General features: G+C 43.6%; 1 protein-coding gene across 1 annotated transcript in view; it reads left to right on the top strand.

Moving 5' to 3' along the window:
* Positions 1–18697, top strand: part of ARHGEF18 (Rho/Rac guanine nucleotide exchange factor 18) — a 46299-nt gene extending 27602 nt beyond the window's left edge. Inside the window, exons 19-30 of the mRNA XM_030509699.1 lie at positions 326–402; positions 2566–2744; positions 3131–3222; positions 3525–3713; positions 4373–4510; positions 5097–5218; positions 5715–5771; positions 6447–6494; positions 7055–7522; positions 11314–11641; positions 13372–13494; positions 13584–18697. Of these exons, the coding sequence (XP_030365559.1) occupies positions 326–402; positions 2566–2744; positions 3131–3222; positions 3525–3713; positions 4373–4510; positions 5097–5218; positions 5715–5771; positions 6447–6494; positions 7055–7522; positions 11314–11641; positions 13372–13494; positions 13584–13744 (1982 nt within the window). The 3' untranslated portion in view covers positions 13745–18697. The remainder of the gene's footprint in view (positions 1–325; positions 403–2565; positions 2745–3130; positions 3223–3524; positions 3714–4372; positions 4511–5096; positions 5219–5714; positions 5772–6446; positions 6495–7054; positions 7523–11313; positions 11642–13371; positions 13495–13583) is intronic.
* The last annotated feature ends 606 nt before the right edge of the window (positions 18698–19303 follow it).

Here is a 19303-nt window from a genome sequence, read left to right as displayed (position 1 = left end):
AGGTGGTGCTGCAGAGGGCTGCAGTTCTAGAAGAATCTGCTGTTGAGGGAGACACATTCCCTCATGCATGCTTCTATCAATGTGTAGGATGCCTCTGTAGGTGTTGTCAGGCTTTAAATCATCTCTATTTGTATTGTGCTGGTTCTGCATGACTGCAGTCTGTCTGTGGACAGCCCAAGTGGGAGGAAGTAGCAGACCCACTCTCACAGATGTTGATGTGCTGTTCCCTGATCCACAGGCGCTTGGAGTCAGGTGGTTTTTGAGTCTGGGCCTATCTTTCTGATTTAAAATCTGTCTTTTTTTTTTTCCTCTGTTGTTACTGTAGATATTCTGGCAGTCCTGTTAACTGATGTACTGTTGCTCTTGCAAGAAAAGGACCAAAAATACACATTTGCATCAGTGGTAGGTATTGTTCTCCTTATTTAATACATTCACTTAGAGTATTTATGAAAGTGACAGTAACTATATAGGAAATAGTTAGAGATATTAGATGCTTGTTATGGTGGGTTCAGAAGGAAAATTAAGTAATAAACCAGCAGCTATTATAGAATCACCTTTTCTGAAGCAGTTCTGGTACTTACTGAATCCCTCATGCTGTCTCTTAGTGCAAAACAGTGTGCTATTCCATCAGCCGGCTCCGGCTGCCACATCTCCTGTGGTTTTCTGGTGCCCTGAGCCTGTTTTGAGGTTCACTGCTTCTCCTTCTCTTGTGCTGTGACTTTCCCTTTCACTGAACTGTGTCATATATGTTAAACATACTAGATCTGTGCTTTGAAAGGCACTTGCAAATGAGGTCTGCTTCTGTTTGCTAATGTGCAGGGAAAGAATCTTCCATTTCGGTGAGGGATGTGGTAACCATGGTCATAGTAGCCTAAGATTTACTGGGGGCAAAGAACTTTCCTGAAGTAAATGCAGTCAGCACTAAATGTAAATATAATTACTGCAGCACTCTAGAACACTCAGTGGATTCGCTTGCTTTTCTAGGGCATTTCCACAGGTATCCTCAGAGCAGTTAATCATGTACGTTTTGTCCTGAGCTACTTCAGTTATGGCTGTAATAGCACGAGTAACAGAGAAACTATTTTATGTAATTGTTTTCTTGGATATATTTTTTTTTTCCAAGACATTAACATTAGAGCTGAGTTCTAATGGCAAAAGCTATTTTGGTGGCCCCAGGGCTGTAAAAGCAACTGCTTTTCAAATTACCCTTCTTCTAATGCACAGAATGGGGATACTTTCACAGATCAGGATGGCTGGAAGTCATTTCCTCTTGAGCAGCATTAGGTGAATCTTTGACCAATAGTTCATTTTATGACATTGACTCTGATAGACTAATTCTGTTTTCCAAATTCACCTGAGGTATGAGCAGAAGAGCAAGTTCGTAGAGGGGAAGAAACACACTGTTAATGTAGTGTCTTGACCATCATGGTTGTCATTTAGCTCTACACTGGGGCTAAAGCATTGTTCCCAAGAACAATACATGTTCTTAGGCAGTGTAGCTGCTCTACTGCAGGGTCCTAACCTGGCTTATATATCCCCTAGTAACTTTTCTGTGAGCACATATCATTCAGCTGCTTATGACAGACCCCAAAAGCTGATCTCTGCTACATGGTAGGTTTTTTTCCCCTCCAGTAACATGCTCTACAGTTACAGACTGATTGGGTTTTTTGCATCTTTGTATGTGTACAGTTCATTTGAAATTTAGATATCACTTCTCCATAGATAAATCAAGTGAGAGGAGCACATGGATCTGCTCAGTGATTCTGTTTTTCCATTGACCTCTGTTCATGGCTTGAATTGCAGTACAGCTGCTCAGACGTTGGCAAAACTAACCCTTCCTCATGTCTGTGCCCCAGCTCAGTTTTCTTACTGTCACTCTAGATTATGCTGCAAAGGTTCAGCGGTTACAAAGAGCTCGTTTCTTCTGGGGAGGATCTTTCTAGGCTCCATATATTGGATCTATGCTGTATGAATCATAGATAGGTTTTTAGTGACTAATTTGTCACTGTAAATTTGTTTTCATTGCAGAAGACAGACAGCTAATCCTGTTAATCCTTAGTTATACAGCATGCTATCTGTCACCTTGTTTTATTATTCACAGGGCTTGATGGCACACTGTAACACCTCTGTGTTATGATTTTATTTCCTTTGTAGCTAACTTAGAACTTCTGTCGCTTCCTCTTGTTCTCTTCTTTCCCCTCACACATGTCATTTTTGTTTCCTTTTTCAAATGTTGGTTTTGTCTCCTTTTGAGCAACTTTTTTGGGCCTGTTCTTGACTTCTGGGACCCAGTGGGAACCCTCAGGTGTTTAAATTGATACACACTTTAATATTCAGCCAGGTACCAAGACATCTTGGCTTTGAAATGGTCATTCTTCATTCCACATTTTCATCTATGATTGATGAGTAAAAAATGACAATGTCAAAAGTGTCATAGCAGTGACGTTCTAATGTTGTTATTTATGGCTTTGGTGGCCCTGTATAAGCAGGAAGATGGGGGAGCTGGGAAGCACAAACCCTAAAGAGCATATACAGTGTAGTGCAGTAAACTCTCTTGTTTTACAGGACTCTAAACCGCCAGTTATCTCGTTGCAAAAGTTAATTGTAAGAGAGGTAGCGAATGAGGAAAAGGCCATGTTCTTAATTAGTGCTTCCTTAAAAGGACCAGAAATGTATGAAATTCACACAAGCTCGAAAGAGGAGAGGAATTCCTGGATGGCACACATCCGCAGAGCTGTAGAAAGGTAAAATGATGGGTGAGAGCAGGAGGGCTTGATTTCTTGCCAGTCTTTTCTTCACAGGTCTCATAGATGTAGATTTATCATAGAAATCCATTTGACTACCCCTCAACTTTCTCTGTAAGACTGAAACATGCAATTTGCTTTTGTGTTCCTTGGGAAGTAGCCAGTCATAAAGATGCAATAGAAACCGGCCACAGACTTTATTCTGCTTTTCTCCAAAAATAAACACAAAATGTCACTGATGTCGAATGCAACAGGGCTTTGGATAAAGGGCGAAGATTTGACATACAAGATAAACTACATCCTAGGCAAAATCTTGTAGGTGAATCCTGAGATGGTTTTAGGTTATCTAATGTGCAAATCAAACATCTATTTCCTCCTTTGTACAGCTGTCCTGATGAAGAAGGAGGAACATTTAATGAACCTGAAGCAGAGAGGAGGCTGGCTGAAGCAAGAGCTGCTAAGTTAAAAGATTTTCAAGGTAATGACTTAGTTATATATTCCACGAACTGCTTCTGAGCATCATTTGTGATTGATGACTGTCTTATTCTTTTATCACATGATGCGACCAAGTTTCTCCTTCATAAGTCTTTCAAGGCAGTGCAAGATTATATAGAAATAGTTAAATAAGTCGAATAAGCTTTGTATGCTCCTTGAGTTTTCACCTTAACTGTTAATTAAATCTCAGCATTTGATGCCTTGACCATAGAATAAATACTAATCTCCCAAACTGAATGCTGTGCTCTGACAGTGATTAGGAACTGAGTTTCTTTCTTCCTTTAGAGCGTTTGAACATGAAAGATGACCTGATTATGCAAAGTCTAACTGAGAAGCAACAGATTTATCTCGAAATGTCTGAAATGATGGGGTTTGAAGACCACTCCCAAGGATCCCGATCTAGGCTACTGCTTCGGGGGGATATCCCAGAAAATCTGCAAGGAGAGGCAATTTTGAAATCAGCAGTGACAGAAGGTAAATGCAATGTGGGAATGGGCATGCATTCACACAGGCGCAGAGGTGGGGATAAGCACATAGGGTCCAAGTCCTGAAAATCACCCTGTAATAACATCATACTTCTGTATAACACCGTTATAACGCTGTTCAGAGTTCCTTATTCTCAGAACCAATGTGCACTAGGTAAAGTGCACCTGTGTGTTTAGGTAGAGTATCTTCTCCACCGTTTGGATATTTTTAAGGATCAGCCAGTGGAGTCTATTCAGATGAGTAACTGAGTGCTCTAATAATACACCAGTTCTGAAATATTATATGAGGGTTATATATTAAAATAGCCTATCTAAAGGTAGTATCTTTAGACAAAAAATAAGCACAAACATAACTTTTATTATGGAAAACAAACCAAAACAAAAATTAAAAAGAAAACCCAAACACTCAAGCCTTGATATTCCCAACTTGCAATTAAGGAAGAGGTCATCTTTATATATGCAATACAGAGAGCCTGTCTTAAAGAGCTAGTCACAAAGGAAAATTCATCTGTACCACAGGAAAACTCTCAAGCTGCCTGATCTTTTCATGTGCTTGATGGATTAAATGTGTTTTAACTTGTTAGCATGATGCACTTGTCTTGCTGCATAGACATGGCTGTTTACATGAGATGTTCTCCTCTTTTCCAGCTGAAAATCTCCAGAACCTTATCTTCACTCACTTAGGCAATGGATCCTGTCAGCCTGAGGATGGCTCTGGGTCAGGACTCCCCAGGAGAGCAGAGACCTTTGGAGGATATGACAGTAGTCCCTCAATCTCATCTAAAAGTAAGAAAGGGACTATTCAGCATTCTTCTGAGTTTCTTAGCCTTTCCTGGGTATTACTCTATACAGAAAATGAGATAAGGACAATGAATTAAGTGAGGCCCTGATATAAGGAAGCTTCACCAGGCTCTTAAAGAAGGAAAAGAGCAAATTTCCAGCATGTGGCATTAGCATGTTGTATCTTTTGCTTCCGATACCAACACTAGGGAGCAGAGTAGGGCTCTCGGTGGTGTGCTGAGGACATTACCTTCATCCATGCTCTCTAGTTACCACGATTCCACACGGAACTTTAGTTTTGTTAAAAAAAACCAACTGGGAAATGTGAATTCAGCTGCCTGCTTTTGTTATTGAATGAGGAAAGTTTTTTCCACTTCCTTTTGCATCTGCACAGTCACTAAAGTGATACTTTGGGTAGAAACGCGTGTCACTGTTGTCTGCTCTTACACTTTGAATCAGCATGGAGCAGCCATGCAGTTGTATATTGGTTATAACATCAAAATCACATTTGTTTTCTGCTTGCTTTGTTCTGCAGTGAGTTTTCAGAGGCGCTGTGCTGGTGTAGGCTACTCATACTCCACTCTTCTTTCAGGTGGTAATTTTAGGAAGAACAGTGGTGGTGACCAGAGGCAGTGGGACTGGAGAGGCCCTGCAGTAAGCTCAGATGTGCAACTCCATGACCTCCCTTCTGATGCAGAAGAAGCATCTCAAACCGTATGTTGGGCTTATGCATGATTTAAATGTGTTTCCTTATGATGTTCTTCATAATAGTGGTGCATACCAAATCTTTTATCAAAGTTAAAAGTGATATAAGCTGGTAGGGCTGGCCTGTAATGGAGCTATCTCAGTGTCCTGCGTTCAGCTACAGCAGTCATTTTTTCTCCTTCTTAGGACAGTCAGTCAAATTACTAGACTCTGTTAAAGGTGTTTTGTGGAGCTAGTTGACAGCTTAGCACCTGAGAGGCATGGTAATTTGGTTTTATATTTGTTCATTTGGTGTCATACCATTAATGCTAGCTTTAATCACCATGCGTCGGTTCCAGCCTGGGCTCTGATTTAAGTGTTCCTGCTACATGTCCTTCAGTGTATGGGAGCAATCTCTGCTTTAGCAGTAAACCTGTTCCCTCATGAGATGAACCCTTCCAGCTCGTTCTGGCAGTGCTACCAAAGCCCAGCAAGTGCCTCAGGTACTGTTTTTTGTCTTTTTTAGAGTGATGTAACAAGGCTGGATGACAGCAGCGGCTTTCAGCCCACAATAGAGTCTCAGGTATGTTACTTCTACTGCTAGGAAATGGCAAATAGCTGTATTATAATAATGGCATGCAAAACCAAACCAACCAAACACCACCAAAAAGCTCAGTATTTTTAGTGTCTGTGGAACCACAAGCACATTAACAGCCTGTACCTTGTGACTCTAACGCATTATGAATGCAGAGATAAAACTCCTGTTAGAAAACAAAGATGGGTTCTGGGTATGTAGACAGGCGTTTCAAAGAGCTGGCCAGCTACTTTTCCTGCATCTTTGGAGAGATTGCATAATCTCAGCTCACTGACCAAACATGCCCCTGAATCTCCCACGAGTGCTATACCTGTGTAGTGATTCAGTGCTGGAGTATGGGAGGAAGTGTTCATTAAAATAGCTCATGTGAAGATGACTGGTGATGAAGACTGCTCCCTGGAATGTCAGGGAGATTTGTAGGGCACTGATTCACATCTGTGCAAGGGCTGATATACTGCAATTCATTGTGCTGGCATATTGCTCTCTTGGCTGTTACTGTGTTAGAGAACTCTTGGAGCCATGCTTCCATTGTGTGGGGTTTTGTACAGATACTGTTGATTATGGTCACTGTTTAAAAAGAAAAAGAAGTCTTATGCATCAAGCCAGAGCTCTGTGCAAGTGTCTAATGTCCTTTTTCCTTCCCCTGCTTCCCCTTTTCTTCAGCTTGTCCAAAGGATACAAACACTGTTACAGCTGCTCTTCAGTCTTCAGGTAAACCACTATTTACTGTCCAAGAGGTTTGTTAGGCATTACTGTAATAAAATGTATGCAGGTGTGGAGAGGAGCTACCTTAAAAATATCCCCTAAAGCTAAAGTGAGGTGCAGAATTTAACCAAGAAAACACACGCTGTGTCTGGTATTTTGAAGGAAGTGTAAGATCTGTTGTCTTAAGTAATTGTTTCCTTCTTCCTGCTCACTTAAATGCAATTCTTTTGCTACTCTGAGCTCCACCTGCTCATTTCCTCTTAAAATTTTGGATACACCCGTGTATGTATGCATTGTTTTTACTGTAATCAGCAGTATTTTGACTGATTGGATTCAAAGTAATAATTCTAGGTGCAAGAAATGTTAATTTTGACCTAAGCAGAACTTACTTGCTTAGCCATCTTCAGTATCATGTCAGTCACAGTGGGCTGTACAAGTTGGAAGTTCGATCTGCTCTTGAAAACAAAAGTCTCTGTGATTTAAGCTGGTAGAGGCTGTTGTCTTTTGTTTAGTTGTGCATGTTTTCTGAACCCGTGTGCCTTATGCTGAACTGATTTCCCCTTCAGGCAGTGATATCTCAGCAGGACAGCTACATTGAGGTGCAACGAGCCACTATGGTAGACCGGGAGAAGCAATATCGGCTGCAGTCTACACGAGGCAATCTGCTGCTAGAGCAGGAGAAACAGCGGAACTTTGAAAAGCAGAGGGAAGAACTGATGAATGTACAGAAACTTCAGAGCCAGCTGAAGCTGGAGCAGCAACGCCTGGAGCGGGAAAGGAGTCGGCAGCAGAGGGAATTTGAAAGCAAAGAAGCTCGGCTGCAGGAAAGTGAAGAGGGGACTCGGCAGCTGAGAGAGAAGGTGAATCAGGAGAGGGAAGAGCTCGAGAGGCTGCGAGAGGCCTATCAGCATGACCTCGAGAGGCTGCGGGAAGCTCAGAGAGCAGTTGAGAAGGAGAAGGAGCGTCTAGATCAGCAAAGGAAGCTGAAGAAGCAGAACACGGTGTCAGGCACATTCTCCCCAGAAATTGGACAGGTGAGGAAATTGTTTGCTTGGAGTTTTATTGCTGTTAACCTGCTTGCTTCTGAATGAAGGTTGTCCCTTTTTGCAGCACTAACCCATGTTTGCTTTTTCATAGAATCATAGAATAGTTAGGGTTGGAAAGGACCTTAAGATCATCTAGTTCCAACCCCCCTGCCATGGGCAGGGACACCACACACTAAACCATGTCACCCAAGACTCCATCCAACCTGGCCTTGAACACTGCTGGGTATGGAACATTCATAACTTCCTCGGGCAACCTGTTCCAGTGCCTCACCCACCACCTTCACAGTAAAGAACTTCTTCCTTAGATCTAACCTGAACTTCCCCTGTTTAAGTTTTAACCCGTTACCCCTTGTCCTGTCACTACAGTCCCTGATGAAGAGTCCCTCCCCAGCATCCTTGTAGCCCCCTTCAGATACTGGAAGGCTGCTATGAGGTCTCCACGCAGCTTCTCTTCTCCAGGCTGAACAGCCCCAACTCTCTCAGCCTGTCTCCATACGGGAGGTGCTCCAGCCCCTGCTCATCCTCGTGGCCTCCTCCGGACTTGCTCCAACAGCTCCATGTCCTTCTTATGTTGAGGACACCAGAACTGCACACAGTGCTGCAAGTGAGGTCTCACCAGAGCAGAGTAGAGGGGCAGGATCACCTCCCTTGACCTGGTCACGCTCCTTTTGATGCAGCCCAGCACATGGTTGGTTTCTGGGCTGCGAGCGCACACTGCCGGCTCATGTTCAGTTTCTCCTCAACCAACACCCCCAAGTCCTTCTCCTCAGGCTGCTCTGAATCTCTTCTCTGCCCAACCTGTAGCTGTGCCTGGGATTGCCCCAACCCAGGTGTAAGACGTTGCACTTGGCTTGGTTGAACTTCCTGAGGTTGGCATTGGCCCACCTCTCAAGCGTGTCACGGTCCCTCCAGATTCCACCCCTTCCCTCCAGCCTATCCAGTGAACCGCATAACTTAGTATCGTCAGCAAACTTGCTGAGGGCCCATCAATCCCACTGTCCATGTCGCCAACAAAGATGTTGAACAAGATTGGTCCCAACACCAACCCCTGAGGGACACCTCTCGTTATTGGTCTCCAATTGGACATTGAACCGTTGACCACTACTCTTTGCATGCAGCCAGCCAGCCAGTTCTTTATCCACTGAGTGGTCCATCCATCAAATTGATGTCTCTCCAATTTAGAGACAAGGATGTCATGCGGGACAGTGTTGAAAGCTTTGCGCAAGTCCAGGTAGATGATGTCAACTGCTTTGCCCCTGTCCATCAGTTCTGTAGCCCCATCACAGAAGGCCACCAAATTGGTCAGGCAGGATTTTGCCTTAGTGAAGCCATGTTGGCTGTCACCAACCACCTCATTGTTTTTCACGTGCCTTAGTATGCTTTCCAGGAGAATCTGCTCCAAGATTTTGCCAGGCACAGAGGCGAGACTGACTGGTCTGTAGTTCCCCGCGTCTTCCACCTTCCCCTTCTTGAAAATGGGGGTTATATTTCCCTTTTTCCAGTCATCAGGAACTTCACCTGACTGCCATGATTTTTCAAATATGATGGACAGTGGCTTAGCAACTCCATTCGCCAGCTCCTTCAGGACTCGTGGATGGATTTCATCAGGTCCCATGGACTCGTGCACATTCAGGTTCTTAAGATGGTCTTGAACCTGATCCTCTTGTACAGAGGGCCTAAGGTCTTCATTCTCACAGTCCCTGCATCTGCCTTCTAAGACTTGGGCAGCGTGGTCAGAGCATTTGCCAGTGAAGACTGAGGCAAAGAAGTCACTGAGAACCTCAACCTTCTCCAACTCCAGGGTAGCCAGTTCTCCCGTTAGCTTCCAGAGAGGGCCCACATTATCCCTAGTCTGGTTTTTGTTTGCTACATACCTATAGAAGCCCTTCCTGTTCTCTTTCACATCCCTTGCCAGATTTAATTCTACCTGGGCCTTAGCTTTCCTGACCTGCTCCCTAGCTTCCCAGACAACATCCCTGTATTCTTCCCAGGCCACCTGTTCTCGCTTCCACCTTTTATAAGCTGCTTTTTTCCCCTCTAAGTTTTCTCAGCAGCTCCTTGTCCATCCATGGAGGTCTCCTGGCCCTCCTGCCGCACTTCCTTCTAGTCAGGATGCAACACTCCTGAGCTTGGAGCAGGTGATCCTGGAATATCAACCAGCAATCTTGGGTCCCCCTGCCCTCTAGGGCTTTATCCCATGGAACCTTACTAAGCAGATTCCTGAAGAGGCCAAAGTCTGCTCTCTTGCAGCCCAGGGCAGTGAACTTGCTGTGCGCCCTTTTCACTGTCCTGAGGATCTTGAACTCGACCATCTCATGATTGCTGCAGCCAACGCTGCCCTGGAGCGTCACATTCCCAACCAGCTCCTCCCTGTTGGTGAACACAAGGTCGAGCATGATACCTCTTCCTGTCGGCTCCTCTATTACTTGCAAGAGGAAGTTGTCTTCCACACAATCGAGGAACCTCCTGGATTGCTTGTGCCAGGCCGTACCGTTCCTCCAACAGATATCAGGATGGTTGAAGTCCTCCATGAGGACCAGGGCCTGCGAGCGTGAGGCTGCTCCTATCTGTCTGTAGAGCACTTCATCCACAGGGTCCTCTTGGTTAGGCAGCCTGTAACAGATCCCCACGATGTCCCCCATCGCTGTTCTCCCTTTGACTCTGACCCACAAGCTCTTTGTTGACTGATCACCTGTCCCCAGACAGAGTTCCATACTCTCCAGCCTATCATTGACATAAATAGCAACTCCCCCTCCTTGTCTGCCTGGCCTGTCTTTCCTCAAGAGTCTATAACCTTTCATTCCAACACTCCAATCATAGGAACCATCCCACCATGTTGGTGTGGTGCCAATGATATCATATCCCTGTAGCCGTGCACACATCTCTAATTCCTCTTGTTTGTTCCCCATACTATGGGTGTTTGTGTAGAGGCATCTGAGCTGAGCTCCAAATAAAGCCAACTCATTGGCTGGAGCAGCCAAAATAGCTCTGCATTGCTCCAAGCATTTATTACAGGTGCTGGCAACTGACTGGGAGTGTTGGGATGGATCGATGCCCCTCTCCCCAAAACATCTAGTTTAAAGCTGCCTTGACCAGCCTGGCAAGTCTCCTACCAAAGCAGCTCTTCCCCTTCTTTGTCAGACCAGCTCCACCAGCCTCCAGCAGCTGGGCTTCTTGAACCATCATCTGAAACAGCTGCTGATGGCTTCTGCCAGAGAACTCAGATCCTGGCAGCTCCGCAGTGTCTGTGAAATTCCACCCAGACATCTGGTAATGAGACTTTTTTTTTAAGACAGAAACAGAAAATAAGTTATTTTAGAATGTGGCTGACCAAAGGTTTTTTTTAAACACAGGAACCACCCTATTCCAGGCGAGTGATTGCAGAAGGTCTGCTCCATTCATAGCACTTTGTACAGTTGATTTCTAAAACCATTTCTTGTGTTGCAAAATGTGAATTTTGGAGTTGTCTGAAATTGGTTCATTTGTTACTGTCTCAAGGTCCTGTTTTCTCTCCATTCTATCACCACTTTGTGCAGTCTGCTCTTGCATTCCTTTGCATGGTGCAATATTAAGCAGTCTGGAGCTGCTGAGGTTCTTTACAGTGTTCAAGGACTTACAATCATGCTCTTCCTTCTGTTTGCCAGCAGGTTTCAGGCTTCGTCTAACCTGTTCTCACTAGAAAGCGCTTAATGTTCTCAGGACTGAGGGCTGTCCCTCGTTGTTGAATCTGAGAGGGTGAAAATACCTGTTTGACTTAGAATGCCTTCTTTCTCATGTAGAACCAGATGCTAAGTCATTCTGTTAGCTTCAATGGAGAAGGGGTAGAACCATCTGCACCCGCCTTCAAAACCTCAGTGAGAGTGAGCGTCTCCGGGATGGATTACCTGGAACGGCCCGACCTGGTTCGCAGGGACAGCACCACCCTGGAGAATCGCCCTGTTCTTGCACTGAAGAATGAAGTGCCAATACATCTCCTGAGTGCAACTAATCAGATACAGAAACCAGCTGCGGTCCAGCAGCAGATTCCTACCAAGTTGGCCACTTTTACAAAAGGAAGCAAAGAGAAAGGTGGGAAGAACAAAGCATCTCATAGGACAGACAGTTCAGGTAAGCGTATTTAAATGCACTTCTGATCTCTGCCAGCATCGTCTCTGTAGCATAAGCCTCTGGCTACTCATGTGGAACCCAGGAATTAATATGCTACACACTGTTAGTGTCCTTACTGCAGTAAGTAGGATCTTAAAATCCTTAAGAGTTAGGAGTTACACGTGTAAATCCTTAGGAGTTACATGTGTATGCTATTGAAATTGGAAATAGAGCCCAATGGGGTAATACTAAAAATGGAGTTCTTGTAATCCAGCAGGATAGAATGATGGTGAGAGGTTATAAACCTGGATGCAAAATCTTCTTAACTGTAGTGTTAAAGCAAAATAGCAAAAAAAATAAAAGCCTGTTCTGCGTGAGTGAAATGTTTTGAGGCTGGTTTAACCTTTCTCACTCTTTGTCCAGAGTTGTAGTGACACTGAATGCAGTGCCTTTCTTAGTGCCTGTCAGCCATTAAATACAGCTTTCCAGGCCAGAACTGAGATCCTATGCATGTTGTAGAGTTGAAAGGGGCTAATTTTGTCACAAATAGAAGCAAGCAAAAATCCAGTCACCATGTCATAGTGAATTTTCTGCAGCTAACTGCTAGGTACTAAAGCAGTGATCTTTGCCAATGACAGACACAGTAAAAACCACTTTTTCTTTACCAGTTAAAATAGCCTTACTGCCAGCCTTAGGAGAATGACCTGTAATTTTAAGTTGAAAAATTATCTTTTTAGCTTTGTGTAGGATTCAGACTTGGCAGCCTTACACTTGGGCCTCCACTACTAAAGTGACTCAGGGCCAAGCCTGTCCAGGGAGGGGAGGGGGAAAGTCATTTGCACATTGTAGAAACATCTGTGTCTGTCCTGCCTAAAGTTTAGTACAATTGCAAACTTGCTCATGTTTTTGCACATAAATGAAGCCTAATAACCTCTTACCCTGAATACCAGATGCTGGTAAATGGGAAAATAAAGCTCTAATAACCACATCTCCCTGAGTTTATTTTTGATAGCTCTTACCTAATGATCTCTGCAGTGGAAATGCACTTAATGGTGTTTTTCTGTAATTTATATAAAAGGTATAAAACGCAAATACATTGGTCTGTGCTGTCTCATGAGCATTAGTGGGATGCATGCTTGTTATGCCCATATGTAGATCTTAGAATAAAATGGAACAAGACTTTCTGTACCAGAGGCAAAATACTGTGTATTGAATTTGGGGTTTATGACGTGTGAGGAATGTGTACTGAGAAGAGGGGTTCTTTGGATCCAGAGTTTCTGTTCCATGAATTGCTTTTATTGTTGAAATTAAGAAACTGAGAGGCCATAATGCCAGAATCAATGTACTCTGCTGCTGAGCAGCTGTGAGACAGATGGGGAGCAGAGACAACAGTTCATCACACTTCTGCATGTTAAAAGTAGCACAAATAGCCATTGTAGTTTGCATGTTAGGGACAAAGGGGGTTTTTTTCCTCTGCTGTGCTTTATAATACTAGGTTTTAAAGCTGTGGTTGTCAGGGGTTGTTAGTAACTGAATTACAAGTCCTCAAGGAAGAGGAGAGAGAAAATGTTCATTGTCTAAACAGCTAAAGAGAAAATGTAAGTAACTTGCAACAGAAGCACCAACTCTTTATGATAGAGCAGCTTCCTTGGATACGTGAAGGTGTCAGTACAATGGGCCCCAGCATGGACTAGTGGAACTTGTGAAGTGCTGCTAGCCTCAAATGCTAATTTGTAAAATGTTTTCTTTAGCATCCATTGATCAGAAGCAGCTGCTTCCCCCCAGGCTTGTTGGGCGAGATGAGGGTGTCCTGAGAGGCAGACGGTCAGCAAGTCCAGTCCTCCCGAGCAGCCAGGCCACTGCATTCCAGCCAGGTATGTCCTGACCACCTTGCTTGTCTGTGAAGTGCATCAGGCTCTCTGGGCAGTGTCATGACCAAGTCTTCTTCCACTTTTTCCTACAGAATTGTACGGCCCTACAGATGCTCCTCCAGAAGCACTTTCCTCTGCCTCAGCGAACCTATTCAAGCCCAATAACGTTCCTGTTCAGAGCCTGGTGACCTCTCAGCCGAGTCCGTTAAACGTGCAAGATGATACCAGCAAAGAAGATGTAATTTTCTTCTAATTGTTTCCATTTAAAGATTGATCTTCTGACATACTGTTTCAAGAACTCAGGCCCCAGCGTGCACCGTGACAGAGACCTGACATGGATGTCTTTTCATCCCTACCCCATTGCTACTAGCAAGGACCACACCAGGATTACTGTTCTACTTTGTTGGCTTCTCTGCCAGCAGCTCAGAATGAGGGCACAGTAGTAATAATTTGCTTTTAAATTCTCCAAATATGGAAATGTATTGACACACGGCATGGGTATATAAATTTCAGAGCCTATTAAAATACTGACATGTATTGTAACGTGCTCTTTTTGGAGAATGTACACTCTTTGTGGGCACCATCTTGTAAATTGTTAGAGTTGATGTTGAACCACCCAGATTTTTATGTAAGAAGTTTTAGTTGTTGGCCCCAAAATGGCTGCAAATTTTTAAATCTGTTTTCACAGGTACATGGTCAGTAACGGGCTGTGGTAATGGTGTGTTGATAACTAATTGATTAGCCAAGCCAGCCTCCTTACAGCCAGGCATGACCCACATCGTGATCCCACTCAGAGGAGCCAGACTAGAGTGTCTGTTCCTTTAGTGCATTCAATGGAGCACATGCTCAGTGGGCAGGCACAGTGGAAGAGAGAAGGTAAGCTTCTTAACAGAGTCTTCAAGGGTCAGGAGCTCCACCTGCTTGTGGATGAGAAGGGTTGGATGTCTGAGAATGTACAACGGTAATGAAGAGTTGGACTAAATGCACATTTCACTGGCCATGAGCTTGCATTGGGGTACCTGTCTCCTTGGAGACACTGGGAGAGAGCACCACAGGTTCCCAAGCAAAAGTCCTGAGCTGGTTCAGAATGAACTTAGAGACTTGGATTTTGTTCTTTGCTGAAGATATGGACAAGAAGTGGTCGAATGCAGTAATTTATTGTCTTGTTTAATCCTGAGGTTTCTGCATCTTTTGTTTGTCTGTTAATTCGTTGGGACTTTACTCCAAGTACTAGAAGATATCAAAGCTGCTGTTACTGCAGAGACTTCTCTGCAGCCCTGTGTCAGGAATGAAGGCAATAAGAATGGTTTGGGTTTAAAATTAAAAAGAAAAAAAATATATAAAAATAAAAAAAGAGAAAAAAATTAAAAACAAAGAAACCAACTCTCAGCTAAACCTGTGTTGGTTTAGCTGCTTCCAGCTAAACCAGCTTTGATACCTCTTGTTAAATGGGTCAGTTCTTAATCATGGAATGTTGAGGACATTGTGTTCTGCTCAGAAGGCATTTCATTTCCCTTTGTAGTAATTTGCACAGTCATTTTGTTGTATTACTTCACTCTGTATCTCAGTTCTTCATTACACGCATCACCTAAGGATGTGTGTTCCAGTATGTGTTGGATGTGACTGGTCAGATATATTGTGCATGGGAGAGATTGTTTAGGGGGTATGATTACAGAATTAAAGAAATGGGTATCTCAGAGCTTAAAACTTAGGTTAATACTTTTTAGATCATGATTGATAATGGGGTTTGTCCTATGTTGAATGCTGGTTTAAAGTGGTTTTCAGCAGCAGTGGATGGAATGCTGGCCAGTTCTCCATCCTGTGGAATGGCAATTTGTCAGTCTCCCCAAATCACTGATGCTATCTCAGTTGTGATGTTAATAATGTTCTTTAAGGCTGTAACTTCATTTTGCTTGAGAGTTTAGACATGATTTCAGTAGTTACAGGGCAATAACACTGTACATTTTCAGCAGAAAATAGAGTTTATTTTCAAGTGATGATAATTTTGGTATTGTCTTCAGGAAAGAAATTGAAAAATCCAAATTTACTGGTCAGTGTGAGAGGAGAAAGAGAAGCAGCAAAATACTGACTCAGTCTTAGGGAACAAGCTCTCCTTGCTGTAACACTTCTTGGGCTTAAGGGTCTTCTTTGCTGAGTGATACTGGTATAAATGTGAAGCAGTGGCACTGAGTTCAGTGAGAGGAAACTCCATCTGACTTGTTACCAGGCTGGTGATAGTCCCCAACAAGTTATTAGTCTGAAATTGGACACACTTCACTGTAATACCAAAGGGAAATCCTCAGCACTGTAGAATTTACACTGACTATCTGGCTGGATTTGCAGCAAACAGTGTGGGGAACGTTGTGATTTTTGCATTGCTGTGATATGATGTTGATGATGGTTAGAACATAGTTCTACCCTATGTTCATTTCTTGCATTTATAGAATCATAGAATCAACTGGGTTGGAAAAAGACCTTGAAGATTATCAAGTCCAACCAGTAAAAGTCCGTTCCTAAAAGCTAAGTTGGAATGGAGAGGAATTCTTAAAATTAATGTAACTTCTTCTGAAGCCACTGTGTGAGATCCAGCAGCTCTATATAGTCTATATATAGGACTGACTTTCCAATCAGCTGATGTGGAGGCTCCAGGCGCCTCTGATCCCACCTCATTTCTAAACATGCAGCAAAGAATGCGCAGATTGTTCCCTCCTTCGTGCTGTGGTTTGGGCCACTCCTAGTGAAAACTCAATGCCCCCATTGCCTTAAATTAACAGGTTTTTAGGAGTTTTAGCCTAAAGCTGAGTTGCAGCAGTGGAATAAACCACCTCAACCAGAGAGGGATGTCAGTGTTTGGGTACTTGAAAATAATTTCTGGAAACATTTATTTAGTGTAATTTCTGCCTGTCCTAAAGTTTGGGAGAGAGTGTTCTGTGGACTGAAGGGGTTGTTTGGCTGCTTTCTTCTGTGCAATGAGTGGTCAGATACTGAACAGTGACATGTAGAAACTAAAGTCTGCAGTGAGGGCTCGTTCCTTTTAATGTTTTAACATAAACATAACTCTTTCAATGCTCACTGTCAGCAGTGCTTCAAATGAGTTATGGACCCAGGGCTGTTACAGGCTGGGCTGTTGGTTCAGCACCCCAGAAGCTCCTTGGAATATGGGTCTTCAACACGTAACTGAGAAATTACCTTAAAAGTCATCTGTCCTCAACACACATGGCTGGCTGCAGGTAGCTTGAGGAGAACTGTTTTCACCCTGAGCAGAGGCTGCATCTTCTTTCGCTTTGGTCAAAGTCATTGAAGTGCCATAGCAGGTATGCATGTGGCTTCCCCTTTGGTACCATACCCAGCCTGGAGAAGGCTTTCAAATTAGCAAATGCTGTGATATGTCATTGATGCTGTGATATCAAATTGCTAGTGCAGAGCTTACCATAGCAGAATGTGGTAAAATTATTTGTTGAAGGCTGATGGAAACAAGTGAAAGATTTTCTTTAAATGAATAATGGGTCATCTCTTCTGCAAAACTGAATCGGTGAAGTTGTTATCGAATCACTGCGGATGAGTGAACCAGTTGTCTTCGAATCTCATTCCTAGGAAAATAACTCTTCTAGGCAAATTAGTTTGCAAAATACTGCTGTGTCCTGAGCTAAGTAACCTGCTACTGATTCTGAGTCATATCCTTTCCATCTGACTTTTTGATTACTTAAGATACAAGTTTCCTTTTAAGTGATATCTGAGGATTAGACAGTTCAAGATTCTGTGCCTCCCAGGTGCCTTTTGGCTTCTTGCTGAGCTGGGGTGTGGAGGAAATGACAGCACGAGCTTTGAACTGCTGCTGCCTTTGCTTTGTGTCACAGCCTTAAAACTCTGGCCATGTTTGTCATTTAATGTGGTAATGTCGCAATGTAGAGGCTGTTTCTGTGGTTCTGATTTTCAGTTTTCACTCTGGCGTAAAGGAGGCTTCCTCTTTCCCTTCCCATCTGGAATATGGGCATTGTGTATTTCAGGCTGAGGATCCCTCCATGCTCACTATGTGTGTATTGTAAAGGCTTTCCTAGTTTTGCCCTGTGCTCTCTGTGGATTGTAGCTGTGGCATGTCCCACAGATTGAGATCACTAATTATTTCCCAATGTGAGGCAGAAGAATCAGTATTTCGCGTGATGCTTGCTCACAAGGTAGTAGCATTCCTGCAGATAGGAGTCATTCCAAACAATTTGCGGACAGTTTTGTCGTTCTGAGTAGTAGATGATCCTGCATCCATGGAACTTGGTGTTTGTCATTTGCATTTACAATGAGAGTTTGAAACTTAAGCTAGGAAAGGGTTAAAAATCCATATTTTGTTTCACTTCTACTTTCAACTCTGCAGAATAGGAGCTGAGGCTCCGCGGTGCTGCTCAGTGGAGTCCCTGTGTGTTGTGCCCCTGTGCAAGGAAATTTGGAGCATTTTGTTGTCTTCCCCAGCACTTCTTGCATTTACAAGAAAAACAGGTTACACATGTGCTAGCCATGCCTGACCTTGCTGAAGAGGTGAAAGAAAAGCCTTTTCCCTGCTCTCTCTTTCAAGGGCAGACCCAACATCTTTGTACCCACTGGTGGCTCTATCATTTCCCATCAGCCTGTTGTTCATCAGATGATGTTCTGGTTCAGAACATTCGTGCCATGTTTATAAATCAGTTTTTTTATATTTTGTACTGAAAGCAATTGGAGCACTTTTAGGAAAGTTATTTCAAATTCCATTTCTCTTTGCACCTGGAAGGAAATCTCTCATGGAAAGCAGATCCTGTCAGCATAACTGCATCTCACTCGGAGCTGTGAACTCTTGATGCTCTTTAGTCTTAGGTCCGGTTTCTAGGCCCACCTTGCACTGTAAAGATTTAATAACTAATCATGGTCCGTGGTTAAATTGACCATTTTGTTGGGGAAGTGTTTGGTTTGGTTTTTCGTTAGGGTAGTAAACAGTGTAAATAATTCCTTTCTGTGATACTGCAGCAGCCACATCTTTGTAGTCTTTATTTTATTTGTAAAGTCGATGGTTCAATGTTACCATTCTGTTGGAATTGTGCACTCATGATTAATTGTAACTTGATCTTAGCACACCAAATGATGATTTTTACAATGATTGCAATGTTTCTCCACTGAAGGATTTCAGAGCTGCAATAGGACTGAAACCAACTTCTAGCAATAAAAAAGAACATTTAAAACTGGCTGCCTCTCTCTATATATATTTATCATTATTACATTTGAACCAAAGATCAGAGGCAGCAGCCACTTCTCACGTGCTTCTCATTTTCTACCCTGGACAGAAATAAGGTGCCATATGAACCAAACTCGTGAGGTTTTCCAGAGGAGAGGAGGGAGACAGGAGGTGTTAAGGTGGATGGATATGAATAGTTTTTTTGTGGCCCTTGCCAGCGAGGGGTAGGCTCCCTTGGAAAAATCGCTGGTCCCAGAATGTCTGAACTCAGCAGTATGGTGAGTGAACCCAACACGCTGCTTATATTAGCATGAGGTACTTTGCATGGGTGGCCAGGCTGAGACATGCCTGGCTCTGTCCCAGACGGATATCGGGTCCCATTGGAAACAGGCAAACAAAATGAGAACTTTCACCCTTCGTGCTCGTGCAATTGGCAGCGTCGCTCCCAGCACCGTCCCATCGCCTGCCGGCTGGCGCAGCGCTTCCCGCTCCACATCAGCACGTTGTGTTTCCTGGTCAAATCCCCACTTGTGGCACGCTGGCCCAATCGCAGTAACCTCATCCTAGAGGTAGAACAGAGGCAAAACTGCGGGGCGAGGGGAAGAGCTGCGACTTGGA

The sequence above is a fragment of the Strigops habroptila genome, chromosome 20 (assembly GCF_004027225.2).
Source record: "Strigops habroptila isolate Jane chromosome 20, bStrHab1.2.pri, whole genome shotgun sequence".
In the NCBI taxonomy this organism is placed as follows: domain Eukaryota; kingdom Metazoa; phylum Chordata; class Aves; order Psittaciformes; family Psittacidae; genus Strigops; species Strigops habroptila.
The sequence above is the reverse complement of the archived record's forward strand: the minus strand, read 5'-3'. Positions and strand labels throughout refer to the sequence as shown.